The 12,728-nt window shown below is 35.6% G+C and overlaps 2 protein-coding genes across 14 annotated transcripts in view; both read right to left on the bottom strand.

The window, feature by feature from the left end:
• Positions 1 to 1,092: 1,092 nt before the first annotated feature.
• On the bottom strand, positions 1,093 to 2,137 carry zgc:162898 (the record flags this gene model as incomplete). Its single annotated transcript, NM_001082953.1, is given in 2 exon segments — positions 1,093 to 1,314; positions 1,401 to 2,137. Coding segments are annotated over 2 exon segments (471 nt in total). The 5' UTR covers positions 1,744 to 2,137.
• Positions 2,138 to 2,644: 507 nt separating this feature from the next.
• iqch (IQ motif containing H) overlaps positions 2,645 to 12,728 on the bottom strand; it is a 62,656-nt gene continuing 52,572 nt past the window's right edge. For 12 of the 13 annotated variants that reach the window (XR_015514394.1, XR_015514395.1, XR_015514396.1 and 9 more), the window contains 4 exons: positions 10,727 to 10,852; positions 10,586 to 10,647; positions 10,066 to 10,174; positions 2,645 to 5,248 (listed from right to left, as the gene is read on the bottom strand). Coding sequence is in view for 7 of the 13 variants with exons in the window: in XM_087292432.1 (XP_087148558.1) it covers positions 5,087 to 5,248; positions 10,066 to 10,174; positions 10,586 to 10,647; positions 10,727 to 10,852 (459 nt within the window). In the remaining 6 variants the exon portion in view is untranslated. The remainder of the gene's footprint in view (positions 5,249 to 10,065; positions 10,175 to 10,585; positions 10,648 to 10,726; positions 10,853 to 12,728) is intronic. The other variant, NM_001045129.1, reaches the window with a different exon arrangement.

The raw sequence follows: 12,728 nt of genomic DNA, 5'->3' as shown, positions 1-12,728 counted from the left end.
ATAGTTAGTGTGCTGTAGCATTCATCAACAAAGTGTTATATTTTTTTAAACACCCTAGTATTGAACTACAAAAATAGTTTTTTTTTTTTTTTGATGTGAATAGATGGTTTGTAAATTCATAAGACTTGAAAGTAATGAGGTAGGCGAAAGTAATGAACAGGTCAATCTTTACATAAAAATTTTTTTTTTAAACAAGTTGGTCAAATTTAAAATCAGTTTATTATTATTTTTTTTTAAATATGAAGCTTCTCTTACAAATGAACCAAAAGATTGCCAAATAATCAGGGGCAGATCTAGTGATTTGGGGGCCCTAAGCATTTCCAGCCAAGGGGTCCAAAAGTTCTAAAACACACTTTTTGCATTTAATTATTATTATTTTGGTGTTTTTTTCTTATAGCATTTGATCTCATTTTCTACATTTAATCTAAATGCAAAATAATAATAACATGTAAAGCACCTTGGAAAACTTTTGAAATGATTAGTTTTCTTAAGTTGAATTCACAACTAAACATAATAAATGAACTGTTTTGTTTTTAAAACTAAATCTTTAATGATTAGACTGCTGGACCGCTCTATGTTTGAAGGTGGGGGACACATTTATGCAGATATAATAATTCCATTTAAATCTAAATTTTTAGACCCTCAACGTACACAATATGATAGAAAATGATGTTATATATAATTTAATTTATCATTTATACTTCTAGGTATTTATTTGGGGCCCTCAGAGTTTCTGGGACCCTAAGCGGAAACTGACCTAGCTTATTGGTTAAATCCGCCCCTGCTAATAATGCTGATAATGATATCATATTTTCAACAAATTCATTAACTTCAAAACATAAGAAAATAAATAAAACTGGGGGAAATGTCCAATTCAGGCCTCTCACAGTCATTGATAAATCATCTGTTTGGTTCTTTGATCTAACTAAATATTTGAGATTACTGTAAAAATTGTGCGTTGCAAATTTCAAGAGGAATTCTCTATTTTTGAATCTGTAGATCTGAATGTTGCCTTTTACAAATGGATAAACATAGTTTTGTGTTAAATAGAAGAGGAAACCATAAAGTTCAGAATTAATTAATTTATTTATTTTGCCTATTCACAAAAGTTTTTTTTTTTTTTTTTTGCCTGTCAACTACTGTCTCTCAAACCCAGGTCCTTTCTCTGATTACTGTGTTTCACATATTAAAACTGAGCACCCTCCGCCTCCTTGTAAGCAAAGTAAACAGTAACAGGTCCTGCAGAGGTCTGAACCGTCTCTGTCACGCCAACCACCATCCATGAGCCCAATCCATACGCCAAGCATGGAATACCTTAAAAAAGAGAGAGAAAATCATAATACAAATACATCTGCTGTACTGTCAGAAACAGAAGGTCTCTAAACAATATCCGAACTGACCTAAATTGATGACTTTCAGAGCTCCGAAAAACGTATTCTCAAACTGCAGGTTCTGTGGAGGTGCTTTGGTGCAGTGGTATTTGATGAAGGGGAAAGCCCCAGTCCTGAGGATGTGGTAGTTCGTGCCCTGCACCTGCCAGTTGAAGTTGGACAGGCCGAACTGGTCGTTGATGACGTCACGGTAGCGCACGCAGAATGATGTCCAGGGCGGGAGCGCGCGCTGCGTCAGGTGGCAGGTCAACACTTCAGAAGCTGAGGGACGAACAGCTTTATTTCGAAATGTACTGGGGAACAGGGCCACTTTTAGAAAGCAGCCGTGGACCCTGCGAAGAATATCTGTCATTTCCGAGTAACGTTACGTTAAACTGCAGGTTTCAAATGTATGTAAAGCGTTTCAAGAGTAACGTTAAGGGTTGGTCACGTCATTATTTCGCATGCAAACATACATTAAACACTACAAGAGGTAAGCCATGTGAAATAAAGCGCACAAACCTAAACAAACAGAATCCCTGAAATATTTACAAACTGCACATTTATTTACTGCTATTGCATCTCTGCTTTCGCGAAGACGGTCCGGCTGTCAGATGTTACACAACTTACCGGAGCGGATTTTCACACTTACACACGTTTACATTAATTTACTACTTTGTTGTTTCTACGAACGAGACAAATAATGCGCTACTTGTACCCAAGAAATATAAGAGACGAGCCGCATAACCTTCCCTGGTACGGTTAATATATTCTCCGGGAGGAAACAAGGAAGACTTTTCGTTTGTTCCCATCTACATACAGTACTGCAGCATGTAGGCTACGGTAGTATGGATCTTCATTCTCATGCAATCCTGCATACACTTTCCAGAAATTTAATTGCATATAAAATAAGATAATATATTGATAAATATCAGGATATACTAATTGTTTACTGATAGTGAGTATATGTTGGTCAATCTACATTTAAATAGTTTTCAAAGCTAGTGCACCCCAAAACTGCACATTTACAGTACAATTTCTTATATATTTATCAAATACAAAATGAGTTTCACTTGATCATTTAAGGTTTTCTGTTCATTATAATTAACAAATCTGTAATTTAATGAGTGAATACCAATGTGCACTAAAATGTAGTAAATACCTATTTTAAAACAGATTGTTTGAGTGGTTATAATTTCCATAGGCATTTAAATAAGAGTGTTTTTATGGTAACATCCAAGAAGAAACCCAAGAACAGATAAATTCACAGAAACTTTACCAAAAAAGTAAACATTTATTTATGGTTTTCCTAAAATAACAGATAAATCCACAAACAACGTAAACTTTTATTTATATCCATGTAATTTGAATTAACAAACATGATTGATCCAATGTGTGAAAATCAATGTACATTTTTTTAAAAGTATTAAACTGAAGATTTTTGATTGTTTACTATTTAAGGTTGCATTTAAAGAAGAATTGAAGTATAATGCCTAAAGTTTGTGTTTGTGTGTGTTTGTGTATTTGTGCAGTAGGGCTGCACAATATATAGTTTCAGCATCGATATCACAATATGATCATCTGCAGTAGTAAGGTAAATGCAACGTTAAGTTTGTATTATAATTTATCATTTGCATGTGTTTTTGATGCCTGTGATTGTATAATGGTTTTAAAAGCAGTAATAAGAAATTGTACAATTTTTTACTTTAACTACGATTAATCTAATTTAATTATTTATTCGAATTCAGTTACTGTACTTGAATACTGTTAAACTGGGGAAATACTTTCATTCAATTGTATCTTTTTCTTGATTGTATTTATAAATTGTTATGCATGAAAATACTCACAACATGTCCAAATACAGAAATGCACTGCAAATAGCACAGAACAAAATGAAAATGTGCTGGGGCCCCCAAAAGCCTATAGATTGTTTATTAAATTGTATGGAGATGCAAACAGTAAACATTAATTTAGCAATCTCTGACTAAACATGTGCATGAAAATACTCACAACACATTCGAATACAGAAATGCACTGCTAATAGTACAGACAACAAAGAAAATGTGTCGGGGGACCCTAAAAATGTTAAAGATTGTTTTTTAGATTTTATAGAGATGCACTCCCACTGCATAATCTTGCCTATCCGTCTAACATTATAAATTCTTTTCAAACAGAGATATTAAGTCATCTGGTGAAATTGTAGTCGCACAGTAACGCAATCGCAATGTTAAATGTTTCCAATATTGTGCAATCTGTAATTTTAATTTCCTCAAGAAATGTGTTGTTTTGTGTTTTGATGTTCATTAACACATAAATAAAGTTGATTTTTAAACTGTGATAACTTTTTCATGTACTGCTGGAAAACACATGCATCTTATGTTGTCTTAGTTTAGCAAAATCATCTGCTGAATTCATATGCATGTATAATTATGATTAAAGTTGCACAGTCATTTTATTGAATCAGGCCCGGCGCCAGGATGTTATAACTGAGGGGGCATTTTAATCCCATAGGGGGGCACTAGACCTGGTGAATGATTTTGGTCCCCCCTTGTTCCTTTCATTTGCGCTATACAGTATATTCATATATCTATTATTACTTTGCATTACTGCCTAAGTTACTGACTTAAGGCAGTAATATAGTTTTTATAGTAATAATAATAATAATAATATGTGCAGTTTCGCTATAATTAATTTTATTAATAAAGGTAATGCAATGATGTTGTTTATTAATGCAGACAGACATGGCATCAGAGCCAAAGGAGTGCTTTAAATTGTATTTTATTCTCCTTTTTTCTTTTGGTTTTCTTCCCAAACAGTTTAAATGTTTAAAGTTTTAGGTAAAAACTTCAAACTTTGACAACACATGCAAGCTAACCCACTATTCGTATAACCAGTAAATAAATAGGGAAAGCTGCATAACCGAGTCATCACGCTTCACGTTGCCTATTGCTCAACTAATCATCTATCAGAGTTAGGAAAAATATAAATGTTACAATCTAATGTCATAAAAAATAAATTAGCTGAATGTGTCACTTACTTACATTAAGGCATTAGTTTAGCCAGAAAAACACAGAAAAATCCCCCTAAATTCACAGATATTAACATGGAAATTAGTTACATTTTAAACGCAAAAGGCATTTTTAAGTGTCCTAACTTGAGACTGCTGCTGCTTAATTATTTTCACACTGTAAAATTGGCTTTAGCAACTTCATAATAAACAAAAACATTCAAAATATTTCTGCGTTTTGTCAATTTTATAGGTTCATATTAATATTAATGAATATAATAATAATAATAGTGTTGATTACTGTGGAAATTTTCAGTTTTAAGTAAACAAATTCTTTCTGAGAGGGCAATGCCCCCTTTTGCCCCTCCCCCTCGTAGCATCGCGCCTGTGTCGAATGTTAATGTACTGTCTTTGACTGCATATTTATATCATCTGTACTCATAAATAACTAAGATTTCCTAAAAGGCAGATGTGACTTAAATGTAATTATCCAAGGTCTTATTGTTCATCTTCATAGAGCGGGAAGAGGCACAATAGATTTAGATCACTATAGTTTGGCCTAAAAAAAGGCCATGGACAAATCAATGTGCAAGTGTGTTTCTCCTTTTAATTTTACTACATGTTAACCACATTTCCGCTTTAACTGAGTTTTATGTCTATATTATATTTAAAGGCTTGGTGAAAGCAATTATAACTCAAGGTGTAAACGCTATTGTAGGATTGGCTTTGTACATTGACTCATTTTGTGTTGATGTAGTTTATGAGTTGATAACCAATCGCTTCCGACTCCAGTAATCTCCTTTTCTTCTTGAGATGCGGTTTGATTTTGTATGGTCATGCCCAAGACCTCTTCAATGTCCTTGATAAGCTCCTTATAAAAGCAAACAATAGCAGGCATTCAGTGTATGTCTGACTACACATCCCAAACTTGTAACTATTAAACGGTGAATAAGAATTCCTCTATCAAATCAAGTAATGATGTGTGTTGAATGGAGCAGTTCAGCGAGTCATTGAATCTCCAGTACACTCACAGTGTATGACAATACCCACACGACTTCAACTGCAGTTAATGTGGCCAGACATAAAGCCTTGAATTTAATAACTGACTACCTTGTGTATTGTAAAGGTTTTATTACGACACATTTTCTGAAAATGGGTGCTCAAGCAAAATATGTCCAAATTCACTTGGTGTAATGCGAGGAATTATAAACGTGATAAAAATATAAACATAGTTATTATTCTGACAATAATAATTGATTTGGAGTACCATGTTTAGACAAGATTGTGATAAACAATTGCATGTGAACTGGAAGTGAACCCATGTTTGAGTACACATATATGGGTACAGCATGTATTGTCAAAGGTTACATGCTGCCGATTGTTGTGTCAAAATTCAATTTGACTTGGATAATGAAAAATGCCCACATTAAATAGAACAGCCTTGAAGACTGTGAAGCATGAAGTTGATTATTATGATTAGCATTACATTGAGGTTTTGGAGCAACTCCTTTTCTGAGTAAATGGTACATACTGCTGTGTTGTGGATATACAGTGGGTGAGGAAAGTATTCAGACCCCCTAACATTTTTCATTCTTTGTTATATTGCAGCCATGTGCTAAAATTATTTATATATTCTAATAATATATATATATATATGAATATTTTATATTCATATTTTTCTCAATGTATACACAGCATCCCATATTGACCCATATTAAAACACAGAATTGTTGACATTTTTACAGATTTATTAAAAAGAAAAACTGAAATATCACATGGTCGTAAGTATTCAGTGACGCCCGTGTATTTAACTCAGGTGCTGTCCATTTCTTCTGATTATCATTAAGATTGTTCTACACCTTCATTTGAGTCCAGCTGTGTTTGATTATACTGATTGGGCTTGATTAGGAAAGCCACACGCCTGTCTATATAAGACCTTACAGCTCACAATGCATGTCAGAGCAAATGAGAATCATGAGGTCAAAGGAACTGCACGAAGAGCTCAGAGACAGAATTGTGGCAAGGCACAGATCAGGCCAAGGTTACACAAAAACAATTCTGCTGCTCTTAAGGTTCCTAAGAGCACAGTGGCTTCCATAACCTTTAAATGGAAGGCATTTGGGACGACCACAACCCTTCCAAACTGAATTACTGAGGGAGAAAAGCCTTGTGAGAGAGCGAAAGGAGAACCCAAAGATCACTATGGCTGAGCTCCAGAGATGTAGTCAGGAGATGGGGAAAAATTGTAGAAAGTCAACCATCACTGCAGCCCTCCACCAGAGTGGCCCAACACATGAAAGCCCTCATGGTTTACCAAAAAACACATGAAGGACCACAAGATGGTGTGAAATAAGATTCTCTGGTATTATGAGGCCAAGATAGAATGTTTTGGCCTTTAATCCAAGTGGTGTGTGTGGAGAGAAACAGGCACTGCTTATCACCTGTCCAATACAGTCTCAACAGTGAAGCATGGGGGAAGCATGCAGACAAGTACAAGGATATCCCGGATGAAAATCTTCTCCAGAGTGCTCAGGACTTCAGTGTCACGGTTGTGGATCTATCTGCTCTTCTATGATGTGTCTGCGTGGTGCGATTGTTTATTTGTGTTTGCGGTGTGTGTGTGCGATTGTCTCTGTGTTTGTGTGAGAGTCGCGTGGCTGTCAGTGTTGTTGTTGTTTTCATGTCATCAGCTGGGCGGTCACATGATCATGGTCATCGGTCGCCTAGCACTGCTCAGCTGATTATTGCGCTCCAGGTGTAGCGCATTACTGTGGCAATAAATGTTCAGCGTTCCTGTCTCACCTTGTCAGTTCGTTGTCCTCACTTGTCTCTGTGTCTTTGTCAGGCTCTCCCCATTAAGTTCGCTGGTTATTGTGCTGGTTGAAGTTTCTCCTCCGATGAACTTTTGATTCGCTCTGTTGACGGAGATTGGAGTTCTCCCTGATGAACTTTTGATACGCTCTGTTGACGGAGATTGAGGTTCTTCCTGATGAACTTTTGATTCACTCTGTTGACGGAGATTATTGCTACTTATGACCTTTGACTTCCAGCCACCCAGTCTCTCTTTGTTATTTTGTGTATCAATAAACTGTCACTTGCACTTGGGTCCCTTCGTCTTCATTGAAGTGTGACATTCAGATTGGGCTGAAAGATTAACTTCCAACAAGACAATAATCCTAAGCACAAAGCTAAAATAACGTGCTAAAAAGTGGCTTCACAACTTTGTGTCTGTTCTTGAATGGCCCAGCCAGAGCCCAGACTTAAACCCAATTGACCATGTCTGGAGAGACCTAAAAACGGCTGACCACCAACATTTACCATCCAAACTGACAGAACTGGAGAGGATCTGCAAGGAGGAATAGCAGAGGACCCCCAAATCCAGGTGTGCAAAACTTGTTGCATCTTTCCCAAAGACTCATGGGTGTTAGATCAAAAGGGTGCTTCTACTAAACACTGAGCAAAGGGTCTAAACACTTAGGAACATGTGATATTTCCGTTTTTCTTTTTTAATAGATATGAAAAAAAAATGTCAACAATTCTGTGTTTTTCTGTCAATATGGGGTGCTGTGTGTACATTTAGGTAAAAAAATAACTTAAATGATTTGAGCAAATGGCTGCAATATAACAAAGAGTGAAACATTTATAGGGGGTCTGAATACTTTCCGTACCCACTGCATTTATATTTATTATAGTTATAAAAGATCAGTCTTTGGAGCAGACTTTAACTAGCCTCACTGGATAAGAACAGAAGATGAAATGAATTAAGTACAGTAGGTTGATGGAACGATCATCTTCTGAAGATACTTGCAATATTGACAAATGGTAATGAACTGAACTTAATCAACATAAAACTGACTCAAGCTAGATACAAACTTTGTTGTCCTTTATAGAATTGCTTGTACTTGACTTGAACGCATATCAGGAATTTCACACATTTGATTTAACAAGGTATATCAAAGCAGAATCTGATTTGTTTGCATAATTTTCTTAATGATACGAGTTTGACAAAGCCATGTACTGCAAATTAATTTAAGCTTCTTGTTTTTCTTTCTTATGACTACAACTTTTAAAATATAGGTGTAGTAGTAGTAGTAGCAGTACCTCAGTGTCAAGCTTTGTTATCATACTTTATTTCTACATTTGATTCAGCTATTTTTCAGTTTTTCTCTGTGAAGCTGTATTTATGCAATCAATTGTATTTATACAGTATGTGACCCTGAACCAAAAAACCTGGTTTACATGGTCATAGATGCACATATTCTGAAAGTTGCATAAATAAGCAAAATGATGACACTAATGTAAGGTTTGATAGGATATGACAATATTTGGTTTGTTATACAATATTTGGAACTGTTTGAAAAATACTAAGAAATTCTCCTTTAAAGTTATCCAAATTGAGTTCTTAGTCATGCATAATAATATTCAAAAACTGAATTTTAATATATTTACAGTAGGAAATTTACAAAATGTCTTCATGGATTGTATTTTTATTTATTTAATATTTTAATGATTTTTGGCATGAAAGAAAAATCTATAATTTTGGCCAATAAAATGTATTTTTTGATATTGCCAAAAATATACTTGTGCAACATAAGACTGATTTGTGATCCATGGTCACAGTCACAAAGGTGACTGCACTTGTAAAAAACTAATTTATATATATTTATTTTATAATTATCTTTTAATAGCCAAACATCCACTGAATTAAACTGCTGTAAAAATGCATCAGATAAATATTTTTTCAGTCCTGATCAAAACCACTAAATGTTTTTAAAAGTTACAGGATTTTAACTCTTTAATTGCCAAGTTAACAAATTATGTCACAGATTTGGTGAAAGAACACACAAAATTAATTTTTTTTAATATAAAAATAAATTGTAGACTAGATTGTTTTGACTTTTTATCACAGTTTTTGACATGTGAATGATTAGTAACAACATTAGCTTTGATTCGTTGTTAGATTTTCATTTTTTTCTCCCTAATTTACTGTCGGTGGCTGTTTTTGCCCCATTGACTTACATTATAACCACATTTAATGGTGCATAAATACAGTTTTTGTTTTACTCTTTGTAGTTCTGAGAACTGAGATGCATATTTTGATTTTTTCAGACACATCAAGGTAAGTGTGCAAAGGTCGCTCTCACACACATACACACACTTTATTTTGCTGTTTTAAAATGTAATCGATCAAAAACAATTCATCAAAAGCAATGTTGTTTTACATGTCTAAGACTTTGATAAAAGATTTTTAAAAATCCAGTCCACAACTACTTTTTATATTGAAAATGCATCATTTTGTGTGTTTCATCCCTAACATAACAAACGTGTAGTAAATTTGCCCAGAGTGTATCACTAGTTTTTTTTTTTTCTTTAAATCATTTTCTCAAAATATTTCAAAATAAGATTCGTCATCCAAAATAATTCTGCTAGCTGAAAAATGTATGTCCAAATTAAGACTCAAAACCCCTAACAGTACATAAGGCTTAATAAAATCAAGTTTTGTTTTATAAGCAATTTTTCCAGTGCGTTGACATTGATACCCCTGATGTACACTATTGATTTAAACTGAATCAACACTAAACTGACTCATTCTGAACAATGATACTATTGTACTTAAGAGCATTGTTTCCTGTTTAGATACTACTTTGACAATCTTTGAAAAAGTAGCTTAAGAAAACACCCACATACCTTAAAATTGCTTGCCCCCTGCATATTTGGAGCTGATATTTCCTGATGAATGATTGACAGGTTTCGAGCAAAGGTCAGCAACGCTCCCTGGAGATTCTCCGAGATTGTTCTGTTAACGACACGGAGAAACAAACGAGCTTACTAATGATCCCCCAGAACCATCATCAGAGAAAAACAAAAAAACAATCACCTTGTTTGGCTGTGGGGCTGTAAGGAGCTTAATGAGAACTCTCAGCCTTAAAGAGTGTGCTATTCTTCAGGGAGAAATGAGGAGGGAAAGCAGGGCTTGGATGGGACAGGTATAGGATTTATGTGATGAATGCCTTTAATTCGACTTGGCAGTATGTTTTGCACTGACACATTTCGGTTAAGGTATTCGCTACATAATGTTTAATCTGCTCTTTGGGAGTTTGCTCAAGGTCTAGATATAGCTCTAATGGAAATGGGGACGCAGAAAGGAAAAACAGAGCTGGAGAAAGATAAGGGTAATGCATCTGCTTTGTTTATTGTGGGAACTCACAGCATGCCGAGACTTCTTCTGTATCTGCTGTCATGGAGGGCAAACACAGTGCCTTGCCTTGCCTGAAACATAAAAAAGAAAACACTTATTCTGGAATCAAAGAACTTGGGTTATATTACTGGGAAGCAAGCAAAGGTTTACCTTGACATCATAGCCTATGCCCTGCGCTTTGCACATCAGGAAAAACGTGCTATAGTATACTAAAGGCAGATTGGTGTGAAGAAGCCGGGTGCACATCACTGCAAATCGACTGGTCACTGAGGTTTCCTGAGGAGAGCATATAAACACAGAGTCAAAAGGGTGTTATTTCAGAATTTTCACATACTTCTCATCAATGTATGAGCAACTGACTAACAAAAAACAAAAAACAAGACAGACTTTTAGACGCATTCATTCATTTTCCTTCTACTTAGTTCTTTTATTTATCAGTGGTCAAACCACCAACTTATCCAGCATATGTTTTACACAGAGGATGGCCTTCCAGCTGCATCCCAGTACTGGGAAACACCCATACACTCTCACATACACATCCATACACTATGGTCAATTTAGTTTATGTTCACCTATACAGCATGTCTTTGTGTCTGTGGGGGAAAGCGGAGCACCTAGAGGAAACCCAAACAAACATGGGTAAAACATGCAAACTCCACACAGAAATGCCAAATGGCCAGCTAGGACTCGAACCAGCAACCTTCTTGGTGTGAGCCACCAAGTCACCCCTTTTAGGTGCAATGTTTTTGTAAAATTTGTAAAAAACAAACTGTTATATTTGTAATTTTTTCATCTGTCGATATTAACAGATAAAAAAAAATAATTCTACATAGTTCAACTATGTTCAACATACCCATATTACTATGATCAGATGCTTTCCTTACTGTTTTCTTAACTGCTGTGATTTTTCTATTTATTTATTTATTATAATTTATAAATGTTTAATAAATCACTTAATTATTACTTCTAAAATGTATTTGTTTTTAAATGGATGCGGCACACATTTACATATACTTTTAAGCATTGCTCTAAGTGTCTAAGTGCATTTAGGATATTTGTTACCAGCATGCTGTATCGTTTCAAAAGGTATCGAAAGGTATTTCCTCACAGCCTCACAGCAAGAAGGTTGCTGGTTCGAGTCACAGCTGAGCCAGTTGGCATTTGTGTGTGGAGTTTGCATGCTCTTCCCATGTTTGTGTGAGTTTCCTTTGGGTGCTCCGGTTTCCCCCACAGTCTGAAGAAATGCGCTATAAGTCAATTAGAGAAACTAAATTGGCCGTAGTGTACAAGTGTGTGTGAATGTGGGAGTGTTGGGGTGTTTCCCAGCATTGGGTTGCGGTTGGAAGGGCATCTGTTCCATAAAAAACATATGCTGGAATAGTTGGCAGTTCATTCTGCTGTGGCGACCACTGATAAATAAGGGACTAAGCTGAAGGAAAAGGAATCAATGAATATTTAAAAAATATATACATATATTTTTGCATCTCTTCAACCAAAAAAAAAACTGTAACCAAAATATAGTATTCAGCTTTGTTCACTAAAAGTGGCACTGATGTAACAGCTAAAATATTAATATAGCTAGAACTCAAATGCTGCTGATTAATGACAGAATCAGAATTTTTCTCCAAGATGGATTCCATGCTGACCAATAGGAGCATAGAATCTCTTCCACACAGAATTTTCAGACATGGTGTAAATGTCTTTTCAGTGACATCGAGCAACTTGTTATAAGCAAGGCAAGCAGTTGCTTAGGGCCCCAGGAAACCCGAGGGCCCCCAAATAAATAGCTAAAAGTATAAACTATACCTATAACTAACTATATAACTATATATACCTATAATGATACCAATGAACCGCCAACTGCCCTTCCAGATGCAACCCATCTCTGGGGAACATCTGTACACCCTCATTCACACTCATACACTATGGACAATTTAGCCTACCCATGCAATTCACCTGTACCTATTCATGCACCTGTTTGGACTATGGGGGAAAACAGAGCACCCGCAGGAAACCCACGTGAACGCTGGGAGAACATGCAAACTCCACACAAAAATGCCAACTGACCCAGCCGAGGCTCAAACCAGCAACTTTCTTGCTGTGAGGTGACAGCACTATCTACTGAGCCACTGTGTTGCTGACACAAGAATTA

This window comes from Danio rerio, chromosome 18, assembly GCF_052040795.2.
Source record: "Danio rerio strain M-AB ecotype USA chromosome 18, GRCz13ab, whole genome shotgun sequence".
NCBI lineage: Eukaryota > Metazoa > Chordata > Actinopteri > Cypriniformes > Danionidae > Danio > Danio rerio.
Note: the sequence above shows the minus strand (reverse complement) of the source record. Positions and strands in the feature narration are given on the sequence as shown.